General features: G+C 50.1%; 1 protein-coding gene across 1 annotated transcript in view; it reads right to left on the bottom strand.

The window, feature by feature from the left end:
• Positions 1-281: 281 nt before the first annotated feature.
• CD9 (CD9 molecule) overlaps positions 282-15,508 on the bottom strand; it is a 34,047-nt gene continuing 18,820 nt past the window's right edge. Inside the window, exons 2-8 of the mRNA XM_047866998.1 lie at positions 13,166-13,268; positions 5,606-5,703; positions 4,813-4,887; positions 3,165-3,263; positions 2,922-3,011; positions 2,178-2,261; positions 282-833 (exon numbers count right to left, since the gene is read on the bottom strand). Coding sequence (XP_047722954.1) covers positions 768-833; positions 2,178-2,261; positions 2,922-3,011; positions 3,165-3,263; positions 4,813-4,887; positions 5,606-5,703; positions 13,166-13,268 — 615 coding nt within the window. The 3' untranslated portion in view covers positions 282-767. The remainder of the gene's footprint in view (positions 834-2,177; positions 2,262-2,921; positions 3,012-3,164; positions 3,264-4,812; positions 4,888-5,605; positions 5,704-13,165; positions 13,269-15,508) is intronic.

The raw sequence follows: 15,508 nt of genomic DNA, 5'->3' as shown, positions 1-15,508 counted from the left end.
CAAGATACAACCTAATGCTACAAGGAGGAGTCGTGGGCTAGGTTCTGGTGTGGACTCCACACCAGGCGCCCCAATTCAGAGCTAAATAAATGTTAATAATTGTGTGATCTTGGATCAAAATCCCTTCATCTCTTGCTTTCTTCATTAGTCACGTAGGGAGACCAACCTCCCAACCTATTTCTCATATAAATGCAGTTAGACAAAACAGCAGTTGAAAGACATGTGAAAAATAAATAGCTGTAAAAAAATAAAGGAAGCAAAAACCAAAAACGAGTCAAGGATATTGTCATCATCATTTATTATGTATCAAATTGTCTTCAACATAAGTTACAACCTGATTAAGTTTGATAGACATTTTTTTATCTATTTAAAGACAAAAAAAATTCTCTTTATGTACAATATCTTTTGTCTAGAGTCTAGCAAATATAGTACCTTTCATTGCAGGATTTCTGCTTAACATAATAAGCAAAAACAAACAACCAAAAAAATGTAAACCAAAGCAAACCAAATCCCCAAATCTCTCAACTACAAATACCAATATTGAATAAAGCATTAAAAACACAAACATGGAATAACTTTTGTTTAGCAATGCGGAATGAATACTAACGTTAGTGGCAAAAAAATAAAAAAAAAAACAAAAACAATACAACACCAAAAAAAAACCCCAAACAACCCCCCCCCCCCCAAAACACAATAAAACAAAACCCCAGGAAAATAAGCAACAATTTTTAGGGGTGGGCTTTCCTGCTCAGGGGTACAAGCTGACTCTAGACCATCTCTCGGCTCCTGCGGATAGCACAGCACAGGATCATACTGAAGATCATGCCAAATATCTAGAAGACAGAAAGGAACATGAGGAACAGGGTGGCATGGCTCAGGGAAGGTTGAGGGACAGGAAAGACGGGAGTCATTCGGGCCAAGACAAACGAGAAGAATGGTGACTGCATGGTCAGGCATGTACAGTGTGCCAAAGCAGGAGAGACGGAGGCTAGCTGGCTCTAATGGGGGGAGCCGCTGACTGGTGGATTCTGAGGGTCTGCAGCCACTTGTCAATGTAAACTGCACAAGCAACTTCCCTGAAGAACTTCCAGAGTGTGACAAATAAGCTCAGAGCTAAATTTAGAATTAAAAAAAAAAAAAGTTTTATTTTGTTTTGAGAGAGCGTGAATGGGGTGGGGGGCAGCGGGGGGGGGGGGGGGGGACAGACGATTGGAAGAGGGCTCACTTGCTGTCAGCAGGGGTTGATGAGGGGCTTGAACTTACAAACTGTGAGATCATGACCCGAGTTGAAGTCAGCCGCTCAGCCAACTGAGCCACCCAGGCGCCCCAATTCAGAGCTAAATTTAATGCTCAAATGCCAGACGTTCCGATAATCCACATAGGCTTGTACTTCCCATCTTTGTGAATGTCTGTTTTATATTCTATTTTAAAAGGTATTATTACACGCCTTTTACTGAAAGCTGCCTCAAAGCCTTTCTTAGGTGTAAATAACCACTAAGAAAGGAAAGAAATCTCACTTTCTCGGGATAGTCTTACTGGGGCAGAGGAAGGTCCCTCTTGGGGAATGAGGGAGTAACCCCAGGGAACCTTGTTTGCACTTAATGGTTTCTAGGGCTGATTAGCAAGACAGTAGATTTTTTGAAGCCTGGAATCCTCCCTCTGGTTGTCCACCTTTGCATGCCTTTCAGACTATGGGTGTGATGTGTGTGTGTGAAGTAATTCCTGTCCATGTAACTTTCACTGAACTACTTTCTCTGGGAAAAGAAAAGCAGGCACATAACAAAAACAAGTCCTAAAGATTACCTCAGGATCACTAACAGGGCTGGGTGATCTACACCCTTGCTACTCAAAGCGTGGTTCATGGACCAGCAGGACCAGCATCCCCTCACATTTGCCCCCTGAACCCTAAGGGTTAGAAGAATGCATTCTGGAGACGCACAGAGCTCAAATCCCAGATGCTTCACTCACGAGCTCAGAGGCTTTGATCAACTCGACCTGTCCCTCCACTCCCTGGTCTGTAAAATGGGAATACTAACAGTTCCCATCTCATAAGAACGGTGAGGATTAAATTAGTTGATGAATGAATTGATTCATTAAAACAGTGCCTGGGCAGACTATGTGCTTCACAGATGTTAATCGCTGTGACATCATTCCCTCCCCACGTCCTCAATACTCACCATCACCACGGCAATCCCAATGCCCACTGCGCCGATGATGTGGAATTTGTTGTGAAAGACTTCTTTGATGGCCTCAGGGCAGGGCTTAGGGGGGCAAACCAAGACTCGGGTCACACACAATCCCTGCTCCAGGCACACCTCCCCCCTCCCACAGCGCCTGTGTCACACCAGGACATTGGGGATCCGGGAGAAAGGGCCGAGGACAGGAGTGCTCAGGTGTCCTCACTGGCGGATGGAAAGGAGAACCAAGAGATACGGAGGTGGGTCCTTAAAGTCTGGGTAAGAAATAAGGGAAGGAAGAAGGGGAAACACCTGCTTTGGGGCCTATTTCTTATCAGGCCATCAGGCTACTTCCTATTATTCTGAAGTGTGGACATGAGCTCTAGCTTACAGTCGTGAGCTGTTTGTACGTCTAAGAAGCGGGAGTGCAGAATTCAGAGCACAGGTGGGGGAGGTGGGATAGAAGCCAGCAGCTGGCAGATCCAGGTGCCACTAGAACACTTTGCTGTTTCCCTGGTCTGGCCTTTGTTTTGCTGCCCTGGAGGAAACAGAGGCCCCAGGGAGGGGAAGAAAGACATGGCTGCCACGGAGCTCTTCCGCAGGTGGAAGGCGTAGTTCTGAAGCACTTAGATGCCTGTCTTCCCAGAACGAGAGGGCAAGGTTTCACTTCAACCCTTGTGGGATTTGTCCAGAGCAGCGGGGCCAGGGCGCAACAGTTTACCTTCATTGGGTTTTTAAGTTTACCTTCACTGTGATGGATGACAGTATATCCTTTTGGGGGCAGATGTCGGAGATAAACTGTTCTACTCCACCAGCCAAACCACAGCAGTCCAGCTGCAGGGGGAAGTGCAGGGATGGGGCGAGAGAAACAAACAAAAAAGGATGATTGGAATGGAGATGCACAGGCTGGTGCAACCAGTACCCCGTGTGCACGTGCGTTCTGACGGAAGGTCAGCGAGGGTCGCGGTGTTGGCACAGGTGACATACCGCATAGTGGATGGCTTTCAGGGTGTCCCGCTGGGGCTCGTCCTTGGATTTCAGCTTGTTGTAGGTGTCCTTGTAAAACTCCTGGACTTCCTGAATCACCTACGACGGGCGGACGAGAGCGGGGCAGATATGGCTTTTTCAAGAACATATAAACGTCACCTGTTCCATCTTGTTCACGCTCAGCCAACAAATTCTTGTGCTTGGAAAACGTCACTGAGCAGACTGAAGCCACCAGACTGGTCCTGCCTCTCCCAGCACCTCCGGCGCCCTTCTCGTCTCCTCCCACGTCCCTAGGAACCCAATCCGGTTTTCCCTTCTTCTCTTGCACCTTTGGCAGGTCCCTCCCGCCCCAGTTGGCAACTTCTCCTCTACTTGTGCACCGAATGCACTCTCCTCAATCTAAAGAACAACAATAATAATAAAAAAAATTCTACTCCTGACCGGGCTAGTTCCTCAGGCTTGCAGCTTTTCTTTTTCACTTAGAGGCTGTGTGACTTTTGGCAAGTTACTAAACCTCTCTGTACTTCAGTTTCTGCATATGTAGGATGGAGATTATAAGAGTCCGTGCCTCAGTGGTTATTGTGAGGACTTAAATGAGATGCTGCATGATAAGCCCTTAGTGCAGTGTCTGGCACAGAGTACTGGGTACCTCAGTACACCCTAGTTTAACAAACGCCTGTCCCTCGCCCCCCCGCCCCAATCAGTTAATTAACTGACCAACATCCAGAATTTCTCCAGCAGCTGTCGTGATCATCCCACCCTCTTTCTTCAGTTGTAGCATTTATATCTGGATAATTAAATCTTTTTTTTTTTTTAAACAGGGTTCCTGCATCCAGTCTCTCGTCTCTTCTCTCTCTTGCTAAACATGCCAAGACTGCCTTTCCTAATACACGGTTCTGATATGGCCCATCCTGGCCCACAACTCCTCCCTCAGTGGCTCCCCATCGGAACCCACATTCAGCTGTCTCTGCCGGAAAGTACTGGGTCTCCCACCAACTTTCCTCCTGAAATCCTTTCTCTCATCCAAGATTTAGGTGAGTGTCCCCTTCTCCATGAAGCCAGAAGAGATTTCCTGTTGGCATGCCGCCTTCTCAAACCCCATGGAACTTCTGGATATAAATGACTTCTAGGACACTTCTCCTAGTGCATATTTGCATATATGCATTCTCCAAATGCATATTTGGGTGGAAAGTGCGGGGACCACAGCTTGTGTATCACTGGACCCACACTGGGTCTGGCCAGCACTTGGCTCATGGTGGCACATATTCATAGACTAGGTGAAGGAGCAGGGGGCTCCAGCCCTCGCAGAGGCTCGTTTTCCTAAGCCATCCTTCCAGAGGAGTCGGGGACAGGGCTGCTGAGGTGTGAGACACATACACACACAGACCTGATGAGTATTTCTTGAATATCTGCTGCGTGCCAGCACCATTCAGGGAACTGGAAGCTGTGGCTGGCACCACACCCACATCGCCTGCCCTGGGGGAGCTCACACTCTGCTGGGCATGTGGGAGCGTGGTGAAGTAGGAGCATGTTTGATGGCTGAAAGCTGACCAAAGTGGCCAGCTGAGACACCTGTCACTCTCATCATTCCCACCCCCGAATTCCGAAACCTGTATCACTCCCGAGAGATCTTATGGGAGACACCTACCTCATCTTTGTGGGAATAGCCCCAGATGGCCGCAGCTATTTCAATGGCAAATATCACCAAGAGGAAGCCAAAGAACTAGAAGGCAAAGAAGGGGTAAGATGAGGGGAAATCCCAGCCAGCCAACCACAAAGGGTATTCCGGAGGATAAGGAGGAATAACTCCCTGGGAGTTGGGCATCTGGGGGTGCAAATGAACAGCCTGGAAGGGATGGAAGAAATTTATGGAACTGTGAGCATGGAGCCAAGGTGAGGAGTGAAAGCAGTAGTAGGAAGAGATTCCCATTCAGGAGGAAAGAATGGGGCACAGCTGACCCCAGAATTGATATTCCTAAGGTGTTAATTAAGAGTCAGTGATAAGATACGATCGCTCACTCACGCTCTTTATTTGAGGAAATAAAGAAAGTGAATGCACTCTGGAATTTGAAGAAAATTGTTAACAAATTTTAAAATAAGAGAAGGCGAAGGTACCTGTGGATTCAGGGAAAAAAAGCAAACGTGGTCCTCGAAAAGGGGGAAAACAAAGTCCTGGCATTTAGTCGCCTAAAGGAAGTGATAAGACAGAGAGGCTCCAGAACAGAAGAGAAGCAAGGCATCACTACAGGGGAGGAGGGCAAGATGGCTACCTGGCTAGGAGGCTGGGGTGGGGCCTGGAATGGAGCAACACTGTGGGGGCTGAGGATAGCTCATGCCTTTAAGGTACCCTCTGGACCCCATCCCACCCCATCTGTTCTATGAGATCTTGGGGGCGGGGCCCTTGGGTCAGAGTGGCTGTGGGGAGCAGAAGGGGTACTCACCAATCCCAGCATGCACTGGGACTCTTGCACGGCCCCACAGCAGCCCAGGAAACCCACCAGCATCATGAGGGCACCAGCTCCAATCAGAATATAAACTCCTGAGGACAGAGAGCAGAGGGCAAGGCATGGGGTCATTATTGTTGAGACCCAGACATATGCTGCAATTCTTTTTCCCCCCTCTAAGAATCTGTGCTGCCCCCATCCTTAAAAACAGCCTCCTTGGGGCTCCTGGGTGGCTCAGTCAGTTAAGCACCCGACTTCGGCTCAGGTCATGATCTCGCAGTTCCTGAGTTTGAGCCCCACATCGGGCTCTGTGCTGACAGCTCAGAGCCTGCGGCCTGCTTCAGATTCTGTGTCTCCCTCTCTCTCTGCCCCTTCCCCACTCATGTTCTGTCTCTGTCTCTCTCTCAAAAATAAACATTAAAAAATAAAACAACAACAACAACAACAAAAAACAGCCTCTTCCACCTCTGCTTTTAAGTCTCCTCCCCACCAATCTCTTTTCTAGGACCCCACCCCATTAAGCCCTCACCCCTCTCTTACCCTCACCTTCCTGGAAGGTGCTCATTACCTTCTATAACCAGGACAAAGATACCCATGGGAATCCCTAGGTTTGACTCAGGATGTGAACTGACCCAGTTTGTCAGCTGTTTCCAGCAAGATGAATCCATTCACACTAACTGAAATAGACCCTCCAAACTGGGGCTAACTTCTTGGGACTCTGATGAGACTTCTGCTGGCCTCTACCTGACAGAAGAGTCTGTCAGAGCAAGTTTTCCAAAGGAAAGGGGTTGTGTACACTTAGACATCCATGCTCAGGTGGACCAGCTCTGCCTCATTCCCAGAAGGGATGCCTCTCTGCCCTGCTTCCAGGTGGCGGTGAGGCATGTGCAGTTAGTAACACCCAGGGGCACAGGTTGGCAAAGGTAGGGGTACTTGCTCTAGTGCAAAGAACACAGCCCTGGTGTCAGAAGACCCTTGTTTTGATCTCAACATTGCTACTAACTGCTGTGTGATCATGGGGAAGATGCTCTCCCTCTCTGGGCCTCGGTTTCTTTATCATTAGAATGAGAGGTTGGTGGCTAGAACATTTCAAAACATCCCTTAGAGTGCCCTAAAGAGATCTTACAGTTGCAATTCATTTGCTCCAGGTGAAGGCTGAAAAGGATCCTCCTTTAAAGGGAGGGTGAGTGAATGACCCTGTTTCTAAGTCGTCAGTTTGAGTAACTGATGGGGGGAGAGGGAGGCGGTGAGAAGGGAGTGACTTCTGCCTAGGCCCAACATGAAGCAAACCCCTGGGAGGGGAACACACTGGAGCCTGGCCTTCGTCATCCTATAACCCCCCAGGGGATGCCCAGACGGACCCATCTTGCAGTTATATTCTTGAAAAGCCGCAGCTGTCCTGCAGGGACCACACCCTTTCCCAGCTCCCCAACATGCAGGACCCATGGGGACACTGGCAGAGCAATCCCGTGTGCCTCCCTGTCTTGCAGGCATATTCTGTCCAACCTTGGGAAGGACTCCTGTCGCATGGTGAGAGCATGTCTGGATGTGAAAGCCAGCTCTGTGACCCTGGGGAAGCTGCTTAATCTCTCTGTGCAATAACTTTCTATCTGCAAAACGGGGATGGTACTAATGCCTGCCTCAAGGATCGTTGTAAAGATTAAGTGATCTAACCCAAATGTGCACAACAAATGCTAGCTACTGTTAGCCTTAGTAATACGGAGGATGAATGACAATTATTAATAACCACAGTGATGAATTTTTACATACTCGCGGAACCCTCCCTACGAACTGGGACTAGGCAGACTTCCTTGAAATGCAGGACTGAAGCTGAGAGAGAGTGTCTGCGATGTTTCCACACAATACACAACAGGGTACTGCAGTGAGAACCTTGGCAGGTGTCACAGTGACCTCACTGTCCCACATCTGCACCCCTAGTCCCGGGGCCGAGGCTTTGCAGGCAACAAACCGTGCAGTCTGCCTGCAGCTGAGGTTCACGGGCAGCACCCAGCAGAGCACACACAAGGGAGCATTTGTGTCTCTGCCTTTTCCCCCCACATCTGTCGTGATGTCAGGTCACGTGGGTTTACTGGCAACCCCCTATGTTGTATGAATATGGGTATTGTTCCCATGCATGCCTGGCCCAGACTGGGCAAGGGGACAAATGCAGCCTGTCCTGGAGTCAAGTCCTATCCTCCTGGGCCGTTTGATACTGTGGGGCCACGGGTGCACTGCATGGGTGCTGTGGGAGGGGCGGCCTCCCTCAGCTTCGGGCTCTGCCATGGGGCCACCAGTGAGCTGCAGCAGTCAGTCAGATGGCCCTGGTTTCTCCCCATCTCACTGGGGCAAGACAACGAAGGATGAGGGTCACTCCTTTGAGCTCTGCGGCAGGGGCTGAATAAATAGGGCGTATTAAGAGATCAAAAGGATTTACAAGCACATGGAATAGAGTCAGTGGGAATGAACAGACATGTTTTCTCTAAGTCCAGACCCCAGTTCATAAGCCGGGACAGCCCTGGCAGAAGTCAGGAGAGTTGGATAAGCAGCAGTAGGGAGCTACACTAAAGGAAAAAGCTTTCCCATGCACAGAGAGAGAGAGAGGGAGAGAGGGGGAGAGGGAGAGGGAGGGAGGGGGAGAGAGAGAGAGAGAGAGAGAGGACATTCTCCTCCTAATGGGCTTCTTGGTTAATTATAAACATCCATTTCTTGGGCTCAGCAGATGAAGCTTGTAGGACAAAGGGTCTTGTTGGGTTTAAATCTTGCTCAGGTAGCTGCCAATCTGGGGTGTCTTGGCTTACCCTCTTCAGCCAGGGATGAAGACAAGCAACCCCCTGGTGGCTGTCCATGGGGATTTTAGCACCGGCCATCAAACTGGAGCGGGGGGCTCATCTGCAAGCCACACCTCCCCCCCCCCCGCCCCCCCCCCCCCCCCCCCCCGCCAGAAGCCACAAAACCACTGGAAGGCTTGGCGGCCTCTTACAGGGCCACGCAGGGCTTCCCTTTGGGAAGGCTCCTCCTCGCCTGCATCCTGAGCTTGTTAGCAAAGGCCAGCAATGATAAATGACAACGTGTTCCCCTTTATAAAACAAGTGAATGTTAGCTTTCTGTCTGACTCATGGAAAAAATTATTTGTCACGGAGCCTTCTCCAGGATTACTGTATTAATTTGCTTAAGGGCTGTTTATTCTTCCTTTTTCAGGCTGACAGTGCAGGCCTAGCCAGAGAGAAAAAGCCTTTGGTGCAGCAGAAGCAAATGCCCGGGTGTCCTTTTATACACGAAACTGAGCATTCTTTTCCCCTGTGTATCAGGACTCTGGGCTTCAGCGACAGAGTGACACATCAGACTCTTGGCATCACCCCAAGCCCATCTCACAACTTAGAACAGTTTATTGTCTCCAAAGACTCAGTCGGGGGTTCAAAGGAACCCTACGCGGCTCCCCACTGGCTCTCTCTCTCGGTCCTGCTTCCTTCCACTGATGGCCGTTCACACTAACAAGCCAAGCCCAGTAGGTAGTTCTCTGTCTCAGAGAGGTGTGGGGTGTGTAAGCTCTGCCAGTTTCAGGATGGGAAGAACCAGGCACAGGGCAACAAAACAAACTGTCCGAGGCCGCTAACTGCCCTAGCTCACAGAGGGCAAAAGCCATGTATTCTGGAAATTATCAGGTGCCTTGTCATAAAGAAAGGAATGATCCTGGGGAGGGGTGGCCATCTGTGGCCTCTGGCTGGAGCCCCCAGGTGTCCTCATTTAGTGGTGATGGTTCTGGAAGGACACCAAGGAGTTAAGAAGGGCTGCTGGCCCCGGACCAAGAAAATGAAGTTCCCCAACACGTTTGCGGCCTAGGATTACAGATACTGCTGACGGGCTGAATCTCCCAGGGCCTGAATTGGAGAGAAGGCCCATATAAGGCTGTCAGCTGTTCTGGATTCACTACTGACTGTTCTGAATGTTGGAAAGTTTCATTTTTAACTTGCTTCTCTGCCTGGTTACGTGTTCTTTCTTTATTTTAGAAGCTGTTGCCCCCCTGGAGAAAAGACACCCCTGGGTCCTTCAGGTTTTCTGAAGGGCCAGTTGTGTGGTCAGGCTGGCCTGGGGGCTGCCCCGCAGATGGTTAGTGCCCCAGTGCCAGGTACGGTCACCCCACGATGCTGGGAATATCGGCAGGGGTGGAGCTGACACTCTGCTGGAAGAGGGGCCATGGGCCAATACAAAGGCTGGTGTCACAGCTCAAGGGGGAAGGGGACACACAGAATGAAGCCTCCTTGGCCCTTTGCCCATGGATGACAATGACTCAGTTTCCCAGAGCACTTGGTGAATTGCAAGACCTAGCCAAACCCAGGTGGTCACTCGTCTGACTGATGTTCTAGTGTCACCTGAATTACCCTCCTTTGCTTGGGCTTCTGCAAGCAGAATACAATCACCAAAGTGGAGCCCTTTCCTAGGGAAGCAAAGCGTCAACAGTCCTCTGTTAGATCCGAGGGGGTGATGGCCACTGGCCTCCAACTAGAAATCCCTGAGTGTCTTTGGGACTGTGCCTTCAAGTCACCTTCCTGGTCACTTCAGGTAGGAACACTGGCCTCCTGCATCTTGTGAGATTCCCAGAGGCAGGCTGTGCCTCCTCCACCCGTGTGCTCATCACTCTTCTGCCACCCTGTGCACCTTCTCCACCCCATCTGTCATCGGCTGGCTAGGGCCACCAGCGTTGGTGACCTCTCTCTCCCAACTACAGTTTGGGTGAGGTCAAAGGCCAAGGTTCCCCCAACAGGGAACATCTAGTCGGTGGAGATCACTTCTATTCCCACATGGGGCATCCTCCCCACAATCTAGCATGGGTAATACAAGAAGCAGCTTTTGGGGGCACCTGTGTGGCTCAGTCAGTTAAGCCTCTGATATCAGGTCAGGTTCATGAGTTTGAGCCCTGCGCTGGGCTCTGTGCTGACAGCTCAAAGCCTGGAGGCTGTTTCGGATTCTGTGTCTCCCTCTCTCTCTCTGCTCTTCCCCTGCTCATATTCTGTCTCTCAAAAATAAATAAACGTTAAAAAAAAGGGGGGGGGGCACCTGGGTGGCTCAGTCAGTTAAACATCAGAGTTCGGCTCAGGTCATGATCTCATGGTCCATGAGTTTGAGCCCCACATCGGGCTCTATGCTGACAGCTCAGGGCCTGGAGCCTGCTTCAGATTCTGTGTCTCCCTCTCTCTCTGCCCCTCCCCTGCTCACACACACACACTCTCTCTCAAAAACAAATAAAGATTAAACAATAAATAAAAATAAAAATAAAAAATATTATTAAAAAAAAAAAAGCAGCAGCTTTGGTAGGCCTGGGTTCGAATCCCAGCCCTGCCTCTTAAGGGGTACGAGCTTGGGCAAGTTCTTTAACCTCTCTAGGCCTTGCTTTCTTCATTGAGAAGATGCTAATCATTCCATGTACCCTACGGAATTATGAGGATTAAATCACATAACAATATACATGAGAGTGTGAGCGACACATAAAGGAGGAGTTGTCTCCCTCCTAATATGTCCACTTGCCAGTGAGATTTTTGCTGCCCACATCTAAAAAACACTTAGAATTAGTCAGAGTCCTAGAGACTGAAAGATAGAACCAGGGCTGTGGGGCCGCTGGGAGAGGTGGGGCCACTGGGAAAGGTGCAGCCAGGCACCCTGCCCAGAACGGTGCAGACAGAGCAGGAGGCCAGGCTGTCCTCAGGACAACTGGTCCCAACAGGATGCCACTCGCTTCCACATGTGTGCAGATATGCTCTCCCCTCTCCCCTAGAGGGTTCACAGCTCCCTGGTGCGGCGAGGGGGTGCTCCAGGTCCCCCCCTCAGCACAGTACCCTCGTGCTGCTCTCTCTCCACAGGGCCACATTCCAGGCTCCCAGCCGCAGACCTGCAAAAATGCTGTTGCTAAAACAAGTCAGGGCACTATGGAAACCTGCTTCCTAAAACCTTGTGTGCGTGCATGTGTGTGTGTGTGTGTGTGTGTGTGTAGTTTTTTTGTTTTTGTTGTTTTTTTTTTTTTCAAAAAACATACTTGTGCTTTTCTTTCCTTCACTTTCTTTCTGGAAATAGGGACACACACCCTAAAAAACAACAGCAACAAGCAATACAAGCAGGGAAACATCCAGAGGGCCTGGGTGCGTGTGGCTAAGCAGGCTGGGCAGGCCCGGCCCAGGTGGCCTCTGGGAGGTGGGAAGGGGGTGCATGTGTCCGCCAGCCACCTTGTCCTTCCAGAAGGCCTGGGGAATAACTCTCTTCAGCCTGTGTTTTCCATCTTTTTTTAAAAATAACTCCTTTGGTGGGTGGGAAGGAAGTGACCAAACTTACACTTTGAGCCTGATGACATGACAGTGTAATCCTAAAAATAGGGGGCTCCTCCGTTTCTCGTAAATGAAGTGTTTCCTACCTCCAACACAGAAAGAAGGGCTACGGATTTTGTGTCGACTAGAAACTGGGGGTGAGCCTTGGTGGTGACCCAGCAGGTGAAAAGGACAGACTAATGGTAGAAAAGACAAAAGAATGCCCAGGAGCCATGTGTAACCTGCTAAGCCTATTTGTGTTTAAACTGGAAACTTTTGCCCTAAAGCAAAAGCACTTTAGAAAACACACAAATAGGGGCGCCTGGGTGGCTCAGTTGGTTAAGTGGCCGATTTTGGCTCAGGTCATGAGGTCATGATCTCGCTGTTCGTGAGTTCGAGCCCTGCCAGCTCTTGTGCTGACAGCTCGGAGCGTGGAGCCTGTTTTGGATTCTGTGTCTCCCTCTCTCTCTGCTCCTCCCCCACTCATGCTCTGTCTCTGTCTTTGTCTCAAAAATAAACATTAAAAGGGGCGCCTGGGTGGCGCAGTCAGTTAAGCGTCCGACTTCAGCCAGGTCACGATCTCGCGGTCCGTGAGTTCGAGCCCCGCGTCGGGCTCTGAGCTGATGGCTCAGAGCCTGGAGCCTGTTTCCGATTCTGTGTCTCCCTCTCTCTCTGCCCCTCCCCCGTTCATGCTCTGTCTCTCTCTGTCCCAAAAATAAATAAACGTTGAAAAAAAAATTTTTAAACATTAAAAAAGAAAACAAATAAAACCAAATACCCTGTGGCATTTACCAGCACTAAGGGTCTGACTCTCTTATTAATCCTGACTGTACTATGCAGGAGACAGGTATTTTGGGTCTCAGAGCCCCTATCTGTACAGTGGGGAGGACTCACCCCTCCTACTCCTGGGACTCTGGATCCCCAGGACAAAGTTTTTTGAATTAAAGAAATGATCAAGCCTAAGGAGACATGACATTAGAGAGGGTCAGGGACAAGAACAGAGGTTCTTAAACCCTCAAGAGTGGCAGTAACTTTGGCAAAGCCCATTTCCTATTGGGGGAATGGTCAGAATGCCAGACTTAGTCAGCATGAAGAAACCAACCACATCAGTCCGATGCAAATTTGCGGCACATGCAATACCAAGCATGGCTGGAAAGGGACGTGACAGGCCAGTATGGCCAGAGCAAAAGTCTTTCCCCAGGCCCATCCCTGGATCAACACAGAATCTCCACGGTTGGAGGAAGTACTGTCTCCCCCTGCTCACCTGTGTAGAAGCTGGAAGGTTGACTGTCTTGCTCGAAGATGCTCTTGGTCTGAGAGTCGAATCGGAGCCATAGTCCAACAGCAAGGACCGCGATCCCAGCAAGCTGCAGGATATACAGGATGTGGACATCAGTCCTGGCTGCTGATAGGAGCACAGCCCCACAACACTAAAGGGGACACTTCCAAAGGGTTCTGTGACCACCCTTGGTGGTCCCTGCCTCTCACCGTGCACCTGGTAGTAACAGGGGCCCAGTGTGGGAATCAGTCCATTTGCTAAAAATATCAGCAAGCTGGGAACAATTACTTACTAGTAGTCCAGCCGGTAGAATGGATACTTCATGGACACTAGAATACTCCACAGCAGTGAAAAATGAGCCACTGTAGCTACGTGCAATACTATGAGTGCATCTCATGATGCCAAACAACAGCAGCAAGACACACCAAAAAAACATACAATGTGATGCCTTATAGTTAAGAACTGCTCTGCTTTTCAGAGGTACATATAAATGACCAAGATAAAGAAAAGAATTAACATAGAGTCAAGTGTGCGGTGCCCTGTAGGGGAAGGAAGGGATTTCTGATAAGGGAATAGCACTTGTGAGAGCAGGGTCTAGGGCACTGGCAATATTCTAGCTCTTAACTTCGGTGGTGGTGACGCGGATATTCCCTTCCTGATTATTCTTTAATCTGTTGATGTTTCAGATGTACTCTGTATATGTACCATATGATAAAAAAGAAGCAGGTTGCTCAAGGGGCACAGCCATGCACCAATGAGGTCGATTCCTTACAAAATCACATGGCTCATTAAGTGACATAGACCAGCATCTTCCCTAAGTGGCCGACATTTGTCCCTTCCCTTTCACCCTGGGAAACCTCACAGGCTGACCCCCTCCCATTCCAGGTTTTAGATGCCTGCTTCCTTACGAGTGATCCTTACATAAACATCAGATAAGACACTTCTGAGTAATCTCCCAATCTTCTGAAAATCCCATTTTGTAGGTGGGCAAGTTGAGATACTGGACCCTAAAGGGCAGCCCTTCCTACCAAGGGACAGAACCGAGGTGCCAAATCCCAGCTTGGCACTGTTGAACTAGAGGCCTGTGCAGGCGGCACCCCCTGCCAAGTTGTCCTTGACCCCCAGGGCCAGCTGGTCTCCCCACACTCTCGCTCGGACCAGGGTTTGCATGAGAGTGATTCCCATGGATGCCTCCTCAACAGAGGCGCCCTATGTCAGAGCCCTGCTCCTGAGAGAGCTTGGTTCTCTGCCCTGAGAGCTGGGACGGCCCACCGTGTGGCCAGGCCTCTCTTTCTTTAATTGTTTGTTCCACTTCTTTTCCCCAGGACTTGGTGGTGGGTGTAGACGTGTCGGGTGGAGGTGGAGGTGGAGGTGGCGACGGTGGAAAGGACGACCTAGGGCCTCAGCCTGCCATAGGGTCAAAACTGTGCCCATGCCTCCAGTGGTGTATTTCCACAGCGAGGCTCTGGATTTCCTGGCTCAGAGCCCTATTGCCTCAGTTTTCCCATCTGTAGAACAGGAATGGCGAGATGTGGCCCTTCCTTGCTTTTTAAGTATGGCTAACAGTAAAGGAGATCATATTAGAAGTACTTCCGAAAGAGGAACCCAACGGGCTCTGTGAGAAGAACTTTATCAGCACCCCAGTCACCAGCATCACACTCCTCCCCGCGGAGGAGAGTCATTCCGCATCTCCCCAGATCTCTTAGGCTTCATGTGACAGAAGGCAACCACCAAACATCGGTAGGAAGTACATACCCCCAGGTGCCCCATGGCAGACAGTGCAGGAAAGAAAAACTCATGGTTGCCAGGCTTTCCTTCTTATTCACAGGACACTTGCAGGTGAGTGAGGGTCTCCTGGCCTAATTCCAAGACAGCAGACATGGCTCCGTGGGGAAAAGTAGGAGTCTCCCTCCCCATTTCTAGCCTGGATGCTCTGGCACAGACTGGGTTCTCCTGACTCATGAGTGCCACTGTTGGGGCAGGGACACAGTGGGGCCAGGCTGGGACCTCCCTGTAAACTGAGTACAGGACAAGCACACACTAAGTGGGTCCTGACTCTGGTGGGCGGGCTCTGGCCTAGCTCCCCCCTGGGCTCCTGGAGAGTTAAAAGAAAGAAGGCAATACTTCCTCCTCTCCCCACAACATATGAAGGCCCAGTGAGGCCCCTGGACAATGGGAAACTGAGGCTGCTGGCTTCCCTATGGACATGACAGTGTTAATCTGAGAATGCTGTGGGCAGGGACTAAACATGCACTGGAGGTACAGACAGCACTTGCCACAAACCTTGTCCTCAGTCCTCCCTCTTGTTGACAACACCTGGGACCTAAG

The sequence above is a fragment of the Prionailurus viverrinus genome, chromosome B4 (genome assembly GCF_022837055.1).
Source record: "Prionailurus viverrinus isolate Anna chromosome B4, UM_Priviv_1.0, whole genome shotgun sequence".
In the NCBI taxonomy this organism is placed as follows: Eukaryota; Metazoa; Chordata; class Mammalia; order Carnivora; family Felidae; genus Prionailurus; species Prionailurus viverrinus.
Note: the sequence above shows the minus strand (reverse complement) of the source record. Positions and strands in the feature narration are given on the sequence as shown.